We start from the raw sequence: 20824 nt of genomic DNA, 5'->3' as shown, positions 1-20824 counted from the left end.
AGAGGGGGGAGTCTCTCCCAGTGTTCCCCCGTGCTTGTTTTCTCCGCGGTCCCTGCAGCTCCCCACCCTATGACGGCAGCAGCAGCCTGGGGAACGGGGTGGGGGAGTGGGAGGGGGAGCGATGGTTGTTCCTCTGGAAGGGAGATTGGGGCTGGGGGGGGGGGGAGGGAGAGAGATACTATTCATTCATCTGAAGCCCTGCAGGAGAGAGGTACGGGGGCGGGGTTTCTCTTTGGATTCCCTGGGGTACCGGGGCAATTCAGGGCACCAGCCCCAGCTCTGGGGCTCGAGGGTTATAGAAGTTGGATGCCTATCTCGTCCTGCTCCTCGCCCCCACCCCACCCCCGCACCCGCTCACGGGACGAAGGACTTTGCTACAGAAAGGTTTTCCCCACCCAGACAGATTGTCCCTCCTCCCATTCCCTTAAGCCAAGCTACTGCCCGATTCTTGCCTGAGAAAAACCCGCCCGATCGTCTATATTTTCAGTGGAAGGAAACGCCTGTACTTTCCTACTAGAGCTCCCCCACCCCACCCCCCTTCCCAGTTTCCTTCTGCCTTGCCACTCTGACCTCTTCTATTCCCGGTGGCTATCCGATGTCCCCCTCCCCCTTCCATCAGTGTGATTCTCTCTCCCTTGGAAGTGTCTTAGCTGCCCTGCCATGTTCTCTTCCTTTAAGGGGTTCATTTCTAAAATGTCCAGTTAACCCAGAAGCATTTATTATTCTACCCAAGCCAACGGGAGCCCCTTTCTCTGCATCCTTCTTGACTTCCTCCTGGCTTTGGGGCCCTGTCTTGGAACCACATATATCCCCACACCCACACACCCCAATTCCATAAGAGGAAATGCCCCTAGTGAAAAGAGTTTCCAAAGCCTAAAAGGAAAGGGGAACTTGGGGGAGGAAGGATGCTGAGCTCTGTGCCAGACTTCAGGAAGCTTGATGTGGCAGCCAATTTCAGGACCCAAGGTAGACTGGTCTGGGGGTCTTTGGAGTAGGGATACCACTTCTTATAAAGACTTCCCCTTTCCCTTCTCCAGGAAGAACTGCCAGATTTCTCTCTCTCTCTCTCTCTCTCTCTCACACACACACACACACACACACACACACACACACACACACACACATACACACATACACACACACACAAATTTAAAGCTAACTGCCTCTCCTTTGGCTGACTGAGAGAGACTAGATATAGAGTCAACAAGTATTTGTTAAGGGTTTCTTATGTGCTAGGCACTCCACTATAGTGCTTGATAGATAGGTACAAAGAAAGGCAAAGACAATCCTTGCCCTGAAATATTGAATATACTGGTTTCTCCTATTAGTGAGGAGATTCCCAAATGCACCTGGATGAACATAGCCAGGAAGACATTAAAGACGCCAGATCCCCAGACAAGCAGGCTGATGACCAACTGAATCTTACCCAGGGGAAATAAAGAAAACCAGCTCACAAGTAGAAAACAAAATCCGTTCTCGGGGGAGATGGGCCGGGTGGTATGGGAAGCAGGACACAGTGGTAAAAAAGCAAAGTAGGACAAAGAGCCTAGGCTACCCAAGCTATATTTGGACAATGCTGAAACTTGGGGAGGTTTGTCAGGTGACGGAGATAAAGATGTCTAGCCAGACCATTATAGGATCATAGATTTAGAGCCGAAAGTGAACCGGGAGGCCATTTAGTCCAACCCTCTCCATTTTACCGATCAGGAAACTGAGGCCCAGAGAGGCTAATGACTTGCCCAACATCACAGTTATTTAGTGGCAAAGATTGGTATTCAAATCTAGGTCTTCTTGACTTCCAATCCATCATTCTTTCTTTCTACTGTTTCCTTAATGGATGAGTTCTAATCAAGGTGAGTGGTTTCCAAACAAGTGTGAGGAAGTGTGAGGAGACACACAGGTGCAAGGCATCCCACGTGTCCTGGATTAACCCTGAAGTGATTCACATCCACCTGTAGAGCCTTTAGAAGTAACTGGTTCTGGGAAACTTTACCTTGCCTCTCACTAAGAGAAGTCTCAAGCTTAAACAAAACCAAACAAAAAAAGTCCTTTTGTAGGCAGGACCAGACATTTGTTAATGTCCTGCCTACTCTGACAAAATGGGTATCACTCTCACTAGTCTATAATTCATTCATTTGACTTATAACCCTCTCCCTACTAAGATCCAAGAACTCCCAGAAATGAGACCAGTTAGACAGTAACCTCCTTAAAGGTAGGCAGTGTTCTTATTTGCCAATCTCTGCATGCCCAGGGCCTGGCACATAATAGGCGATTAATACTTGTTGACTGATGAGCCATTGACAGCTTGATGAGTTGTAACCACAATCCCCTAGGAAATAAGAGTCCCTCCCAGATCCAGGGGAACCCCAAGTCTGGAAGAGCCTACTGATGGAGGAAGATAGGCCACTGTTTCACCAACTGCTTTGTATATGGAGGGAGATTTGACAGTCTGCCATGTGCCCACTGGGATGTCCTGTCAGTGACAAGGGTCTTTGGGACTTCTCTGGCTAAGAAAGACTGACAGAGAGCTTCATTTGTTCCTAGGTAAAGCAGATCATGGAGGAAGCCGTCACCAGGAAGTTTGTGCATGAAGACAGCAGCCATATCATTGCTCTGTGTGGTGAGTGACAGGGGCTGCGTATATGAGAGAGCGGATCTTTGTGGGCAAAAGGAATGGAATGACTCACTGTTTTATCTGTACCCCTAGAACCGGGCCTGGCACATAAGAGGTGCTTAACAAAGATTCGCTGATTAGGTGAATGAGTAACTAGTACAGAGGCAGAGGCAAAATTTGAACCCATGATTTTGGAGTCATGGGCAAAGTGGAATTGTTCCCTGGAGCTGCCTTTAAGCATCTTTCAGCTTGTCCTTATTCAGCAGTGACTACTTGGCGTAGCCTGGTGATTATTTTTTCTGATGCTCTTCCATTCTTTTATTCTTCAATTCAGTTCTCTTACCCTCACCATTTTTAGTGAACACATTCTCTCTCTCTCTGTCTCTCTCTCTCTGTCTGTCTCTGTCTCTGTCTCTCTGTCTCTGTTTCTCTCTGTCTCTCTCTCTCTCTCTCTCTCTCTCTCTCTCTCTCTCTCTCTCACAACAAAAGTCTTCCAGGATCGAGGTAAACCCAGAACCTTTCTGCCTCTGAATGGATCAAAACTAAAACCTCTAAGCTGAATTTACTTTAGATTTCCTGAAAGTTTGTTCTTCCTAAATCCTCGGGAACAAGTAGCAAGGAGCTAGGCAGCTTTTCACCGTAGCTGACGAGTGAGGGGAGCAGCTACGTGGGGCAATGATCTGGAATCAGGAATCCCTAAATTCAAATCCCTCAGATACTTATTATTTTACTAATTTACTGGGCAAGTCATTTAACCCTACTTGTCTCAAGGACAACCAAAAAAAAATGAGTGCGTTTAAGAGAACTGGACAGAAATGATCAGCTATTAATCAAATTGTAGGATTTAGAACTAGGAAGCAAGTCAGGCCATCCAGCCCAACCCCCTCCTCATTTTACAGGTGGGGCTCCCCAAAGGGAAGTGACTTGCCTAAGTTAACACCACTTATCATGACAGTGCTGGGATCCAGACCTGGGTCCCGAGACTGCAAATCCAAGATCTTTCCTTTGAAGCGTGGAAGCAAGAGAGAAAAAATTGTTTTTTCCCAGATCTTTGGCTCTTTGAAGCTCATGGTAGGTTTCTGAGACTCTTAACTTCTGCCCCTATCTTTTGAAGACGAATGTTTTCCCAGGCCCTTCACATAGTAAGTCACACAGAGGACTGATTGTAATCTATAATGTTTGCTGAGGGAAAATTACATCAGCTCTGATTCAATTAACTTGGAAAGGTATTAAGCTGGCCCCTTCCATGTTTAGCTGTCTCTGCTTGCACTGTGCCCAACACAGTACCTCACACATAGTGGGGAGTTTTTGGATTTCGAATCAGGTTTGTGGTGTCATGGACATAGGGAACTCCCAGGTGAGGAAGCTCCCTCGTGCTGTGGGTGAGCACCCACTATACAGTACAGGGTTAGCCTGGACCACTGAGAGATCCTGGGACTTGTTCAGACTCAGCTACTCATGAGAGACAGGTTTTTAACCCCAGTCATACTAATTCCAAGACCGGCTCTCTCTTCATGACTGCAACCTTGCCTTTCACACATAATGTTCCCTTATTATGTGTGAGTCAGATTGAGGAAATAGGGCCTTGGACAAGAAAGGAATCGGCCCAGCTCTAATCCTAACGGGAACTCTTGCCCTGATTTACCTTATTTGACCTTTACTTTCCCATTTTATAAATGAGGAAACTGAAGTCCAGGCTGTCCACGTGACTTGCCCACGATAATAAAGGTCAAAAGTGGGATTTAATTCAATTTCCAGTGTTTCATTTTTTCAGCTGCAAAATACAACTTCCTGCAAAATTATAGAATTTTCCCATTATGGAATAAAAGAATTTTAACTCAAAAATGTCAGCCTAGAGACTGGCATAAAATTCAAAGCTCAATAGGCTCCCATTCCAACTTAGTCATGGGTTAGCTGGACACCTGGGCCTTCTTGGTAAGATTTAGCTTCTAGCCCAGTCCCGTTACCATGCCCAGAGCCAGGACCTTGTGACATACCCATCCATTCCATTTGCTTCAGCAGCCCCCAGCCAGCTCACACCTTATATAGCTGAAAAGGGCCTTAGAAAGCATCTTATTGAACTCCCTTGTTTTATAGAGGGAGGATCTTTGAGACCCTAGAAAGGAAATGATTCACTCAACTTCACAAACCCAGCCTTTGAACCCAGTCATGATCACATACCGTTCCTGAACTGGCCCTCCTTCTCCTGCTGCCCTGAATGCTCTCCTTCCTCATCTCTGCCTCTGGGGATCCACAGCTTCCTTCAAGGCTCAGGCCATAGGCCACTTCCTACAGGAGGCTTTGCAGGCTCGGGGTGCTCTCCTTCCTCAGATGATCGTTCATGTATTTGTTTTTGGAGAAGATGGGCGAGAGACCTATCTTAGAGGCCTCAAATTCTGACTGTGTGACCCTTGGCAAATCAATGGACTCCCCAGGCAACTGTCTGAGCCTTTAAATCTAAGCAGAGAATATGCTGAAGCACTTCCCTCCATGCACTTAGAGCATCCAGAACATTAATCTTTGCACAAGCTGGTACCTCATATCTACCTTAAAGACAAAGTGTTCTTTGTAGATGGCATAGCCGCTAGAATACTGAAGCTAGAATCTGGAAGACCTGAATTCAGATCCTTCCCTAACTGTGTGATTCTGGGCGAGTCACTTAATCTCTTTCTGCCTTAACTGTTTATCTGCAAAAGAAATCCAGCCCCTGTCTCCCAGGGTAACTTATATATTTTGCAAACTTTAAAAGATACTCTTAAAATGATAAATTATCAGGACAGCTAGTTGGTGCAGTGGATAGAAGCCCTGAAGTCAGGAGGTCCTGAGTTCAAATGTGACCTCAGACACTAACACTGTGTTTGTTAGCTGTGTGACCCTGGGCAAGTCACTTAAGCCCAATAGCCTCAGCAAAAAAAAAATTAAAAGATAAATTGTTATTATTTTAAATACTTATTGGGTTGGATCAGGATCTTATGGTTATTTCTTTATATCCTACACCACCCAGGTTGCCATGAGCTGTCATAGACTGGGGAGGCAGGCAGAGATCTTGGATTCAGATCCTGTCTCTGATACTGATTACTAGTGTGACTTCAGAAAGCAAGTTGCGACCTGTCTGGTGTCTCCATTTTCCAAATTGTAAAGCTGAAGAGGTTGAGGTAGACATCCTCCAGAGACTTCTGGGTCTAAATCTGTGATCCTGTGTGATCTCTTGTGCGGGCTCTGCGTTGACCACGCCTAGCTCTTGCCCCTCATGGAACACGATGGGCAGGCAGGAAAAGTCTAGGGGAGGAGGCGGGCGGCCGACAGGCTAAGCAGGAGGGTTTCCCAGCGAAGCCGGGGGGAGCAGCAGCCCCCATCCCCAGCTCATCTATGAGCCATCCAGCGAGACTCCCCAGAGTAATGGCCCAGTCTGGTTCTTTCTAACTGGCTAATGTAGACCGCACTTCAGCTGTGCCAGCAATGGAGTGAGCAAGGGAAGCTATTGACCTGAAGTGCGTTCTCAGCCTCCCCTCGAAGTGATAACAATGCTGCTGTTATTGTATTTGTCTCACATTTATCTTGTCCCTTGGGTTGCGCTTGAAGAGCGTTTTTTCCTGATTCCCCAGAAGGCCAGGGCATCTTCCTCATTATACAGATAAGGGAACAGAGCATGGGACTTACCCCCAAGGTCACTGGGGAGTCCATGGTGGAGCAGCATCTTCTGACTTGAATTCTTCCTTCCATTGAATCAGGCAGTCTCACCCAAAGCATTGAATTTGATTCCCTTTCCCCACCCCATGCATGGAAAACCTGGGACAAAGACTCCGGTCTCCCAGTTCTTGAGCCCAGAATGGGCTGCCTTGGGCAGCTAGGAGGTGGCTCTGCTCAGGGTCATGGTAACAGGAGGTGATCCATAGCTGTTACAGCCAAGCAAGGCTGTGAGAGCAGAAGTAAAGGGAGTAAAGGGAGAAATCTTTGTGACTCCAAGTCTGTTATCCCATCCACTAGGATGTTTGCCAATTGTCAAGAAGCAACATGGTCATATCTCATCAATGTGACTCTTGTCCTTCCCTAAATTCTCTCTGTGTTCTGGGGGCCTTCCGGCTGCCCTGCCTCTCCAAACCAGCTACTAATCCAGACAAGACCCTTCTGCGTACTCCCATATATAAACGCCTTATTTGCAAACAAAGGAGGGATAGCCTCCTGCCCCATATGTTCCTTTGGAGTTTCCTTCATCCTGAGCTATAAGCATCCTAAGCCACTGAGCCCTGGCTTCCGCTCTCCACTGCTCCAGAGTCCTTCATGTCATCTCCATTCCTGCCACATCCCTGCCTCCTTCCCTTATTCGTGCCCTCTAGAACTGCTATCCTAGTTAACAAGGGGCCCTCCGTGGGAGACTTGCAGTCTTTGTATACATCTTGTATTTAATGTTTTATACAGATATTATTTCCCCCAATAGAACGTAAGCTCTTTGAGGGCAGGAGCTAAGTTTTTGTGTGTCTTTGTATTCCCAGTGCCTACTGCAGTGCCTGACAATATTAAGTGCACAAAAATGGCTGGATCGGATCTATTTCGGGAGGCATGGATAGACAGCAGTTGTTCAGTTAAAGATCTGAGAATGTCAATGGGCTGCAAGCTCAGTATGAGTCAGCAGTGCAACATGGCAGCCAAAAAAGCTAGTGTGACTTGGGGCTCTGTTAAGAGGAGCAGGGCTTCCAGGAGCAGGGAGGTGATGGTCTAGCTCTTCTCTGCCCCAGGCAGCATACCTCTGGAGTATTGGGTTTGGCTTGGGCCACTGAGCTCGGTTCAAGAAGGACATTGATAAACTGGGGGATGGATGGATGGATGGGGGCAACCAAGATGGCAGATGTCCTTGAGTGTATATTATATGAAGAGCTGTAGAAAGAATAGGGGAAGAGAAGACCCAGGGAGAACATAATTGTCTCCAAGTCTGTGAAGGGTTGTCAAATGGAGAAGTGCCTGGACACTAGGAGGAATGGGTAGGAATTGCCAAGTGATCAATTTAAACTTGTATCAGGAAAAACTTCCTAAGAAGTAGGCTTTCCAAAAGCGGAATGGGCCTCTGGTAGGGTTCCCCACACCTTGGAGGTCTGGGAGCGGAGACCAGACAACTACTTAGTGGGAATGGCATGGACATACTTCTGAGGCAGGGGTTGGATTAGATCGCCACTGAGGGCCCCTCTCAGCTCTCCTCTGCTGCGATTCTTTTGGAGTCCCAGTGCTGTTCTTTGTGGGGTAATGATCTATGGCCTCTTTCACCCAACTAGAGTAGCTGTTATCACTGTTCTGTTGCTGATGGATTTGGTGATGATCATTTTGAGAAGGGAGGTCCTCCAGTGCTGGGCTTAGAGTCAGGATGACTTGAATTCAAATCCTGTCTCAGATACTTAAGAGTTGTATGGCCCATGGCAAGTCACTTAATTGTGCTCAGTCTTAGATTCTTCATATGAAAAATGAGACTTATTCAGTGGCCTCCAGGATTCCTTTCAGCTTCAGATCTTTGATCTTTTGAACCTGATAAACTTATTACTCATTTGGTCCCAGCACTGCCCAAAGATCCCCGCCTAAGGCCTAGGTGAAATCAGCCTAGTAGAGAGAGGGGACAAAAGGATGGATCCTTGAAGAGGGACCATCATCATGATCAGTTCGGTGCTCCACATGGATTTGTGATCTCACCAAGGTGTGTATTCCCTCCAGGGTGGCAAACTGTAGCCCATCCTATTTGACTCGTGTGAGTCTTGCCTCAAAGGAACTAGCCAACATGCTGGCATCCTGGCTTCCGTTCTTCATTCTCTTGATCTTCTCTGGAACCAAACTGTGCAGCTGATTATCCTCTGCTCCCACTACATGGCCAGCCCTTTTTTCCCCTAAGTCATACTTTGTATAGGATACCCTTTATATCACCCCATGGGCCACTCCCTTGTGTGTAGCATGTGGTCTGCTCATTTTCGACCGCACATTTTTCTATTGCCTTTTAGGTGATCCTAAGGGACTAAATCACTCAAAAAATAAGGGCTAAAATCAATCAAGGCTTAGCAGTGGGATTCCTGGAGCAAAGGTTTATACATCAAAGCCAGGTGCATTTCAGAAGCCAAGGGAGGTCAGGTCTGAGCCCCAGGCCCAGGTTCCTGGCAGTGAGAGGAGGAGCCAGGGAATTCCAAGTGGAGCCAAGGAATCCATGTGCACTGGGGAAGTTGCTTACCGTGGGTGTGTCCGTTCTTGCTCCGGAACCTGTCTGTCCAGTTGGAGAAGCTGGCCAGGTTCCTGCTCACAGACATTTGTTTGAAGAAGGAGGCTTTGTTTGTCAGCAGAGGGGGGCTGTGCAGGAAGGAGGGAAACAGAGAAAGAGAGAGAGAGAGAGAGAGAGAGAGAGAGAGAGAGAGAGAGTGTGTGTGTGTGTGTGTGTGTGTGTGTGTGTGTGTGTGTGTGTGTGTGTGTTTTGCTCAGAGTACTACCACTAGGGATGTTCACCTTTCTAATTTGAACATTCTGAGGGATTTCCTGCCTCACTCTCTCCAAGATGGATGCAAAACTATCTCTGTTCTTGCCTTTTAGGAATTAGGTCCTGAAGGTCAGGGTTCCAAGCACAAATTACTTACTGTGTGCCAAGCACTAACTATGACATAGCTAGCCACTCTGCCTAGCATGGTACTCCAAAAATCAATGAGGCATCAATTGTGCTCTTTGGAGAAGACAAAGAAACTGCTCTGCCCTCTCCCCGGTGTTCAGGGAGCACCTCTGCCTCTGAACCGAACAGGGCGGGACTGTGCTACTATTTCATTTGGCTAAAATCTAACCTTTGGTGAGTGGACTGTGAGAGGAAGCTGAGAAAGCTCCCAAGAGGCTCCCAGCCCTCAGGCTCCAGAAATCCTTCTCCCCCAGAGTGGCTTCCTTGGTGCAGGGAGAGTAGGCTGGTTCAGAGATGAAGAACCCAGATGCTTTTTAAAGATCCTTTACAATTCCAAGTCTGTGATTGTTGGAGTTGCTCAGTTCCTGCTCCCTCCATAGGGCATCGCAATGCTTCCCCGTGATCACAGGATGGGTTAACGTTGGAACTGCTTCCAGACTGGGACTGTGCCCCTCCTCCATAGGAGTGGGAGGTGGGGGTCCTCCCGGGCTCCAAGGAACAGCAGCAACAGCAGGGTCTCATGATTCAGCTCCCTGTTGCTAAGCAGCTTTCATTAACAGGGAAAGTCTGCAGTGAGCGGCTCTGGGGAATGGGAAGGAGATGCTAATAAATGAAAAGAGAAGCAGGTTCGAGGGAACGTTTGCACCCCACCTTGCGTAATTGTGCTGAGAAGCCAAAGTCTTTGCCTCATATTTAATGTCTTGGACTCCTGGCTGTTTTGAGTCTTTCTCTCTTTTCCCTGCAAGGATTCCTCTTCATATTGGAGGTTCCTCCATCCCTGCCCCCCTCCCCGCTTTCTTCTCTGCCCTATTCAGTGAATTACTCATTTTCAGGGTATCGCATGAATCTCACTCCTCAAAATCCCAGAATGTCAGAGCCAGAAGGGACCTAAGCAGCCACACCTGGTCTGATCCATACCTGAAAACCAAAACCCATTAGAGTATCCCCATCTGACCTCTGCTTGGAGACCTGTGGTAGCAGGAGACCCTCTGCCTCCCAACAGCCCATCCTACTTGGGCCAGATGGAGTTTTTTCAGACTTCAAACCTAAACCTGCATCTTTGCAATTTCCACTCGCTGCTCCCAGTTCCATCTTCTGGCATTTAGGAAGTCCAAGTTTAATTCTTCCTTTTATAGAACAGCTTTAATGCTACTGGAAGATAGCTATCATTCCCTACCCCCACTCTCTTCTTCTCCAAGCTAATCATCTCTAGTTTATGCCACGATCCTCAGATGGCAAGGACTCAAGACCCTTTACCATCATCAGATTGAGGTGATCAAGATGGGAGGGAGATTGCCAAAGGCTATTCTTATCCTGGCTGCTCACCAAGCTCCACTCTTCTTAAAGGATTTACTCTCAGACCCCATGACCCTTAAATAACATGGCTCACTTGGTAACCTCAAAGCACTACAGTGAAGATGAAAGGTTCCTTCTCTGTCCGTTCCCAAACAGCTCACTGGCATTGAGATTGTGGGCCCCGGTCTCTTTGTTTTTAATTCTAGCTGGGGGTTTTAAGGACTTTTCTGGGTTTTTTTTTCTTCTTGAGAAGTCAAAGTTCTCTGGGTGCTTCAAGGCTGATTTTAAAGATGGATTTGAGCAAAGAATGTGGAGGTGAAGAATCTGGGTTTTGCTGCGAGACGGGTCACCTGAAAAATCACTTCCAAGGGACTACTAGGCACCTTGTTCAAGCAGGGGCAGTGGTGAATTTTCAGTTCACTTTATCAAAGGCATTTAATGTACCCACCACTGTGCAGGACACAGGAGAGATCTTGCCTGAAGGAGATTTCAGTTCTGTTGGCAAGTGAGAAGTCTAAACTCTTACAGCTCAAGGTCACAAATAAAATTGATCTACACTGGGGAACGGGGGCCTGAACATTGAGTCCTTCCTCGAAAGTCACACGTAGTTGAATCCTTGGCTCAATGCCCCTGAGCAGGCTAGGCTCACGGAGTTGCTATTACATCCTAATCCCTTTTCCTAGATGTCAGTTTTCTCTCCTGCTCTCATGCTACAAGCATCTCCTTCTCTCTTCCTCATTCTCTCCTCTTCCACACTTGCTCACAAAGACCAGGTACACAATCTCTAGTGGCTGGTTTATAAAGGGCAATGAGGTAGCACAGTGAAGAGAGCATTGGTCTTGGAGTCAGGAGGGTCTGTGTTCAAATTCAACCATAGATACTATTTGACTTGGGCAAGTCACTTACCCCCAGTTGTGTCAGGAAAAAAGTAGTCATTTACAGGAACATGTCTATGAGACTGCAGAGAAGGCATATTTCCAGGAAAATCTCCCCAGATAAAAGCAGGTAGTTATGTGCTGGACAAAAGCATGGATCTGAAATCTAAAGAGAAGGATTCACTTCTCTATCACTCATCAGGTGAATTTTTCAATTCTCCTCTGTGAAAAAAAAAACATGGTTAGACTTGATCAGGGATACTTAGAGTTCATTAACATTTAAAATATTTGTTTTTATTTTATGCATTAAAATACATTATTCTCAGAAGGGGTTGGGGTCTATCACACACACACACACACACACACACACACACACATACACACACACACACACACACACACAGACAGAGGTTCAGAATTGGGCTAGACGAACTCTTCAGTCTCTGATAGCCTTAAATCTATAATGAACCTATGAAGAGAATTTTCCCTCTTCCTACAATTAAAGAGCCCAATTATAGAATTCTAGATCTAGCGTTTTAGATGATTTCTAGTCCAAGCCCTTTGTTTTACAGATGAACAAACTTAAGCGCAGGAAGTTTGTCCAAGGTTGCACAAGTAGTAAATGTCAGAATGAGATTTTAACCTAGATTTTCTGACTTAATGCGGTGTTCTTTCTATTATATCTCAGGAGGCTGACAGTCTCCAGACCCCTTTATGCATGATATCAGTACAATTAGCTCTGTCAATAATTTGCACTTTCTCTCCCCATTCCTAGCACAATATTTCACCCTCAATAGGTGTTTAATAATGGCTGTTCAGTGAATTTATAGGTGAATGGATGGATTAGTTAATGAATGATGAATTCCAGCATAGAATGAACCACTTGCCGGACTGCCCAGAAACAGTACCCTGGACAGCTCCCAGCCATCTACGTGGCAGCTGGAGAGAAGGACAGCAGCTAGCCAGCCTGGCAGTCCCTCCCAGTCTTTCTGGGGGCGGGCTGCTGGAGACACGATTACCTTGTCATGCAGGAAGTTTCAAACATAAATGCGTGGGAAGAAGGCTTGGGGGGGAGGGGGAGGGTGTGATGCTGCTGCTGACCTTCCTCTTCCTTCAGGTTTCATAAAATCTGGACAGCCAAAGATTTTTAATCCCCCTGAGAGCTTGAGGCTCCCTTTTAGCTCCTCAGAGGCATCCTCCTCACCTGCCAGAAGTTCCCCAGGCAGGTCTTACTGGCCTGGTGGCCAACTTGCTGTCAGAAGGAAGAAGGTCAACTCGCTAGTCAAGATAGATGGGATGTTAGGTAATGAAGTCATCCTGTACCACACCCAGGGGAAGGCAGTGAATGAGTCAATCCGGCCTGTGCCTCCCTTTTGAGGAACTGAAGCTGTAGAGAGGACAGGACAGAATCTGTGGCCAGTGAAAGGAATGGGGTTGAGTAGAAGAGAAACACCTTTGGCAACAGACAAAGCTCTATCCTCCAAAAGATAGTAAACCTTCTGAGAACATTTGACCCTCTTACTTAGTGGGAAGAAAGGGGACTTTTTAAAAAAAAGATAAACTTCTCTCTTTTTTTGGGGGGAGCTATTTATCAGGTTCTAGAGGGCCAGATTCTAAGAAACAGGACAAGTAGACCTCCAGGGAGGGCAGAGCCTATTGCTACCTTAGGAACAACAACTCTAACCCTGGCTCTTGGCATTTATGTATATGTTCATAAAATTATAAAACGTGAGAACGGCTATCCTTTATTTCTGGGCTTAGTTACTTCCATTTAAGATTCTGAAACCAGATTTGGTTCATCTAAATACCCCCATTGCCCAGCTATCTTTAGTGGCTTTCTGCTTGGGCCATGACCCCCACAACCTGGGCTAGAGCTGCTTTTGCCCAAGCCAGAAGAAAGAAATATTGGAAAAGAGTTTGGGGGCAGAGAAGGCAAATGTGAGCATATGAAGCACCCACCCTGAGGGTGATGGGGGATCTGAGACATTAAGAAAATTGATCCCCCAGAGAGGTGTAAGTAGCTTATGCTACAGAATTCTGGTCTCATGGAATCAAGTAAAAAAAAAAAATACTAAACAATCTATGCAAAGCTCTGAGCTCTATGCTTCCATGGCCTGGAGTGATCATCTTAGCACACTTGTGAGCTTTCTCATTTCCTGGCCTGCCCCCAACTCCCCTGGAGGTAGATAAAAGCCTGTTGATATATGAATCAAGACTGGCTCCTTGTATTATGTCTCTGAGAAATGTTGTGCCGGGTGGGAGGTGGGAGGGGAAGGGACTAAGGAGACAAGAAAGGAAAGGAAGTCTACTGCCCATCATGGATTCATTTCCCAATCCCAGTTCCAATAATCTGAGGAGGAATTGCTCTCCTATTTCCATCTAAACCTAGGTAGGAGAGTTGGTTTCTGGCTTCTGGGATGAGCCAGCAAGGATGAATTCCCCCAAAAGCTGGAGCAGAAAACCAGCTTCCCTGCTGTGAGCCGGGGGAACACACACCTCAGTTACCATAGAGATGCTCATTCCGAGTGGAGGCAGCCCTGCTCTGTGCTCCCAGCTCAGAAATAATCAGCCAGAAAACAGAGGGGCCAGTGGGAGGGAAAAAAGAGGGAGATCTTTCCTGCTTTCTTCCATCCTTGACCACATCTAGAATAAGACCCTTACTTCTTCCTTTCCAGTTTGCCCTGGAACGAAGAGTAGAAGTGTCTACACTCTGCCAAGAGTGGAGTCCATGGTCCTGATAGGATCATCAGGGGTCATTCCTTCCCTCTTCTAGCCAAGAAAGGGTCTTGCCTGAATGATCTCCAGAAACTTACATTGAACTCCCTAAATCTTTGCCTTCTAACATCTTTTTCATCTTAATGATCAACCTAATGGTGCTGGTGTCCTAGACTCTGTATCCCTCTGTCCTCTTCAAAAACAAAGGATGAACAAGAGCAACAACATAGGAGCCAGGTTCAAATCCCACTTCTGAAGCATTTACTACCCGAGAGACTTTGGGCAGGTCACCTAAACCCTCTGTGCCTCAGTCATTTGTAAAATGAAAGGAGCTAGACTAGGTGGTTTCTGAAGTCCCTTCTAGCTCTCTGATTTCTTTCCCTTGGGAATTCAGATTGAGAGGCATATTTTTGGGATCTTGCATATGAGATGAAACTGTCTTCTCTCTCCTCTTTCACCATGGCACCCCCAAGTGTTCTGCTATTAGATGCTTGTTAGTAGAATACAGATCAACCCTGATGGGGATACCAGGGCTCACCATTCCCCCACCCAGTGCTAAGCTCTGCTTGCCTTGAGCACTCATTACCAGTTACGTGATACTCTTGGCTCCAGTTAAGAGATGGACAGTAGGGAATTTTAACCAGGAGTCCTGCCCCTTTGGATCTCTGCTCAGATGGTCTCTGACCCTATACCTGAGGAGTGCTGGATGCAGTGGCAGATGAAGCTGTCCCCATGGGCTGGGATACTAGCAGAAGTAGCAGCATCCTCTGTCCCTCCCCATCTCTCAGCAAGTTGTGTAGAGAGCCATATGCTTGGCAGTGGCTAGCCAGCTGAAAATCTCTATAGCAACTGCAGCCCAGCTTCCCCCAGGGGTTCAGGTGGGAGGGGGCAGATGCCTAGAGGTAGCAGAGAGTAAGCTTGTGGCATAGGCAGCAGGGATGGGGGCAGGAGCCTGGCAAAGGAGGGCAACCCACAGGTTCTTTTTACCCACTCCCTATTAGCTCAGAGCTTGAGCCCTGGCTGCCATCTGGACACTATGAAAAGAAAACAGAGTTTCTATGCCTCCTCCCTCAGTTTTTCTAGACTGGGATACCCCAAGATGGGGCCCTCAGATATCAAAATGAGATCACCTGATTTTACCCCAAACCCCAATTTTTTACAGTCTCATTTTTTTTGTTGATATCTTATGTGTTTAAATCAACTTGATTTACAAATCTCTCTCTCTCCATTGTCCTCACCAGTGCGCTTCAGAATAAAGATGAACAAAGCAGAAAAAGCAGTCTGCAAAGCTAACCAAAGCATAACAATTTAGCCAACATTTCACACCCATAGCACCAAACTCTCCCCAAAAGGATGCAGGGAAGGCGGCATCCCAGCCTCTAAACCCAAAGCAGGATCCATGGTGATAGAGGACAGCATGGGGCTTAGAAGCGTCTCAGGGGCTTGAGACATCTGATCCAGGACCTTGGATAAGGGAACTGGGCTTAGTGTGGGCAGATGGGTAGGGATTAAGAAGGGTCTTCTGTGCGTCCTGAATCCTCTTCCATGAGTCCCATGCTGCATTGTCTCCCCGGCCCAACTTAGCTTCTTCCTAAATCTGGGATTGGGTGGGTTTGAGACTCCTGTTCTTCACCTTACTGCCTTGGCTCCTAAAATTGGGCTGGATGATGACTTATGCTGGAGAACCGAACCGGGGGCTACCTCAGCAGGTCTAGACTGCTACAAAACTCCTAAGACCAAGGTTCAGCACCAGGTTGGGTCAGAAGGGGTAGAAGCAGAAGGAAGAGCAAGTATCTGAGTCATTAGATTTAGAGTCGGGAGGAACTTTAGGGATCATTGAGTCAAATTCATTTATTTTGCAGATAGGAAAACTGAGGCACTGAGAGGATTAAGTGACTCACTAAATCACACAGTTAATAAATGTCCAGGGAAGTTTTGAATTGATTTCTTCACAAGCTTTAAGCCTGTCCTGCTGTAGGTCAGACTACAGGACCTGCAGGCTTGGAAACTTTTCTAGAAATAACATTATTGGGGGATGTTAGAAGCCCCCGAGTCTGCTTAGCCCACATGGTGTAGGAAGCAGAGCTGGGGCTAATTTGACCTTGATGCCAGGCAGTGAGAGCCAGGTAGCCCTTCTCCCTGGGAAATTTAGCTCCATCCCAAAAAGTGATGCCAGACACTTCCCCAGAGAGGCAGCCCGTAGGATGACCCTACGTGGCTTCTCCTGCCTCGGGTAGTTACCAGGAGCCCCAGCACACATTCACTGGGTGCCTATGATGTGCCGAACACTCCAGGAGGTGCTGGATATAGAAGGCTGCTGGGACAGCCCCTGTGCTTTGGGAGTTTTGCATATACCTGGGGAAGCAAGACAAAGACATGAATGGCCAGTAAGACTACAAGGTAACATGCAAGGCAGTCCCAAAGTTGGGAAGATCTGAATTCTAGTTAAGCCTGGTATATATGACTCTGAATCAGTCATTTAACCTCTTAGTGCCCCCAAGCAGCTGCTAAATGTAAATTGAAGAGCTGGAGAGGGAGTTTTTTTCATAGACAGTTGACTACACCAAAGGCATCATGGATCTGCCTTATTCTCCCCTCCAAAAATAAAAGACCAAAGTAGTGGCAGGGGGCAGGGATTAAATATTTATAAAGCACCTATGGTGCTAGACCCTGTGCTAAGGACAATAACACATGTTATCTTTGATGTTCAGCACCCTGAGGTAGGTTCTACCATTTTACATTTGGGGAAACTGAGGCAAACAGAGGTTAAGTGACTTGCTCAGCTATCTCCAAGGTAGTAGGCACCAAAGTTCAAATCTCAGCTTTGCTATTTAACTACATGCCTGACCTGGAACAAGCAATCAAGTATTTAAGCATATCTATTATTGCCGAGGGCAGTCAGGTGGCACAGGGGATAGAATGCTGGTTCCAGAATCAGGAAAACTTGAGTCCAAATCTAACCTCGGACACTTACAAGCTGTGTGACCCTGAGCAGGTCACTTTACTCTGCCTCGATTTCCTCATCTTTACAATAAGGTGGAGTAAAAATGGTGAACCAATCCAGTACCAGTTCCAAGAAAACCCCCAAATGGGGTCAGACGAGACTGAAATGATTAAACTGTAATAATTATGTTGGGTACCTGTGTTGGGTACCTGGGATGCAAATAAAGAGAATAAAATAATCCCTATTAGCATTGAATTTATATTCTCTCTGGGCCTCAGGTTCCTCACCCGTAAATCAAGGGCACTTGATCGGGTTTGTTCCAGCTTTGAATCGATGGTCCAGATGAGGGCTCTTAGACTCAAGGAAGAATATACTCCCCATTCATGAAGGACAGACAGTCTGTGATTTGGATTGACATGGCACTAGAAGTCACTGAGGGCTGGAGTGGTCAAGAAAGGCTTCCTAAAGGAAGTGGGTTTGAATCCTTCCTCCAAAAGAATAGGACATATATATATATATATATATTATATATATATATATATATTATATATATATATATATATATATATATATATATATATGGGGGCAGTAAGTGGTGCAGTGGATAGAGCACCCTGAAGTCAGGAGGACCTGAGTTCAAATTTGATCTCAGACACTTAATACTTCCTGGCCATGTGACCCTGGGCAAGTCACTTAACCCCAATTGCCTTAGGGGGAAAGAAAGGCTTGGTCAAGAAGAGAGAAACAGACATCCTGAACAAAGAGAACAGTTTGAGTAAATGTGTAGAGATGGGAAGTCAAGTAGCATGCTTGGGGGAAAATGAGTAAGAATCTGCTGGAAGCTTCACAAAGTGCTCACCTCAACATGGTCTTATCAGACAAGTAGTGCAAAGGTCCTCCTTACGACAAGGAACCTGAAGCTGAGAGTAACTTACACATAAGGGAACTGAAGTGCAAAACACAAGTGACTTGCTAATGGAATCACGGACTTAGAGCCGAAGGGACATGAGCTCATTTAGTCCAAATCCCTCATTTTTTCGAAGCAAAAACAAGAGTTGTGACTTTGCCAGATCACACAAAAAGTGACAAAGAAGGGTTTGAACCAAGGAGGATTTAGTCTTCATTAATTCCTTCCCCCAGTTGTATCCATCGGTTGCTATGGTTCATATGATGGGGCTGGAGGGGAGCTCTGGCACAAGGAAAGCTCCTGTGTAATGGGAAAGGCTCCAAAGTCATACAAGTACAAAGTATCAGAGCTAGAATTCAAACCCAGATCTCCAGGGCCATCTCCAGTGGTCTGTATCTATCTGGCCATTGGGGAAAGTAAGGAAGGTGTCCTTGCACATCACTCAAATCCAATCCACTTGCAAGTCATAGCATCACCTCCTGATATCATAGTCCTCTTCAAAAATGAAGGACAAAGGGACAGCTGGGTGGTGCAGTGGATAGAGCACCAGCCCTGAAGTCAGAAGGACTTGAGTTCAAATTTGACCTCAGACACCTAACACTTCCTAGCTGTGTGATCTTGGGCAAGTCACTTAATTCCAATTGCCTCAGGCAAAAAAAGAATGAAGGACAAACACAATAAATTAGTTAATAAATTCACTCTAGAACATAGAAAATATCTTGTTTTTTCTGTCTCTCTCTTTCCCTTCTCTATTCTCTCTCCTCAGTCTGTCTCTTGATTTTATTTCTATCTATCTCAGTTTCTTTCATGGCCTGGACCTAGTGGTATGCTTTTAATGTTTAACAATCAACTCTCCAGAAAAAAACCATATATGAAACTTAAGTTTTATTATTATTAACATTTTTTCCGTGAGATTTGAGGCAGGGACATGATTAATCTGACAGCCTTGTCTGGAACGGATTATAAAGGGCAGAGACTGGACATAGAGAAAAAGGTCCAGGGAAGAGAGACAGAGACAGCCATTGCTGGATTCCTATTGCTTCCTTCCTTCCTATTGCATCAGCCTGACCTCTTCCATAGCCTCTGATGACCAGTCATGGTGCTGGCTCTGATTAAGCAATTAGTGCACACTTTCCCCCAAATTATTTAATCTACCTTCGAGGCTTAGATCTGAGAAGGGACTTGATTGGTCAAACAGCTTGTTAATGACAGAGCCTGGATCATAGATTATATAGATCATCCTAGATCCTAAATCATGATCCCACATCTGGAGCTGGAAGGGAGCTTGGAAAGCTATCCAATCTCCTCATTTTACAGATGAGGAAACTGAGGTCTAGGGAGTAATAAAGTGACTTGTCCAAGGTAATTCTAGTACTAAGTGGCAGGTCTGGATCTTGAACCCCAGGATTCATTGCACAAGGATCGTACAAAATGGTGGGCATAGGGTATCATCATAGACTATTGTTTTCATGATCATCATTGCCACAGTGATGGAGGAAGAGAATGAGAGCTATGGCTTGGCTCCCACTTTAACAGCATCGTTCTAAAAGACAGGTGGCTAGCTGCGGAGCAAGGGGCATGTTTGGGAAACGATTGGCTCCTCGTGAGAATCTCGGTTTTCCCTTCAGTCCCAGCATAATGGGTGGGGCTCGATGGCTGCAGATGAAGCCGAGCACTTGGTTCCCCACTTCTCCAGCCCTGCCTCTCTAGCCATTTGTCTGCACCCTGGGGAAGGTGGGGAGACTAATGAGTCATTATCCTGTCAATTAGTCACATCCTTGTGTTCGCTGCAAATTGCTGCCACCTGCCTTTGCTCTGGCAGCCAGGGACAGCATCCAGCACTGCCCCCTTCCCCGATGGCTCTTTCTCCTTCGGATCTGGACAGCAGAAGACCAGCGTCAGCTCACGCTGCTGCTGGACGGCGACTTGAAGGAAAAGGGCTTTTCTTGAGCCAGAACTACCCAGACCTCGAGTTAGAGCTTCATGGCAATGGGTGGGTACAGCTGGGGGAAGGAGCCAGCGAAGATGAAATCCTCCTTGGTTCAAACCCTTCCTTTGTCATCTCGGCAAAGTCACTTAGCTCTTGTTTCTGCTTCTATGAGTGAGGAGTTTGGACTTCATGTCCCTTCAGGCTCTAAATCTGTGATTGTGTCCGTTAAACGCTTCGCACCTCAGTTTGCTCATTTGCAATATGAGAGAATTGAACTAATTGGCTTCTGTGAACTTGCTCTCACTCATATTTGTCAGGCACAAGTTAAAACAGAGACCAATGGATACGTGTGTGTGTTAACATAAATGTTCATAGACGAATTAAAAACCTACAATCACACCCAGGTATACCCAGAGGCAGACACAAAATAATCAGGGTTCTAATGCTCGCTAGCTGTGGAACCTCAGCCAAGCCAATTCCCTGATTTGAACTTCTATAAAAGGAGGTAGTGGGACTTATGCTCGAAGCTCCCTTTGGATCCAACAATCTGTGAGTCTTTAAACCCACAAATTGAGATAGAAGGTAGTCCGTGCACTCCCCGGCCTCTAGCCTGTCCACCATTTCTTCAAAGACATGTGGTAAGCAATGTCCAGAGGGAGAAATTCGGTCTTTCCCCTAAATCAAGCCTATAAAAACAGCCCCAGAGGGCCTGGAAACCTCCTTTTGCTCCCTGCTGCTGCTCATCAATAATGAAGGAGTTGTTGTCAGTCCTGATAACCGCAGCATCAGCTCCATCAATATTTGATGGTTTCTCCAGAGCCTGGTTCCTTAGCAACCACAGTATCCAAGGGCCCTGGGAGGCCTGGCTGGCTTCTGCTGCTCCCCGTGCCCTTGGTCCTGACACTGCCCATCATG

At 46.5% G+C, this 20824-nt stretch overlaps 1 protein-coding gene across 5 annotated transcripts in view; it reads left to right on the top strand.

Moving 5' to 3' along the window:
* The window catches only part of SGSM2 (small G protein signaling modulator 2), a 68847-nt gene that overhangs the window by 357 nt on the left and 47666 nt on the right, over positions 1 to 20824 (top strand). For all 5 annotated transcript variants that reach the window (XM_051992143.1, XM_051992142.1, XM_051992145.1 and 2 more), the window contains exon 2: positions 2545 to 2620. In XM_051992143.1, coding sequence (XP_051848103.1) covers positions 2545 to 2620 — 76 coding nt within the window. The remainder of the gene's footprint in view (positions 1 to 2544; positions 2621 to 20824) is intronic.

This window comes from Antechinus flavipes, chromosome 4 (assembly GCF_016432865.1).
Source record: "Antechinus flavipes isolate AdamAnt ecotype Samford, QLD, Australia chromosome 4, AdamAnt_v2, whole genome shotgun sequence".
Classification (NCBI taxonomy): domain Eukaryota; kingdom Metazoa; phylum Chordata; class Mammalia; order Dasyuromorphia; family Dasyuridae; genus Antechinus; species Antechinus flavipes.
Note: the sequence above shows the minus strand (reverse complement) of the source record. Positions and strands in the feature narration are given on the sequence as shown.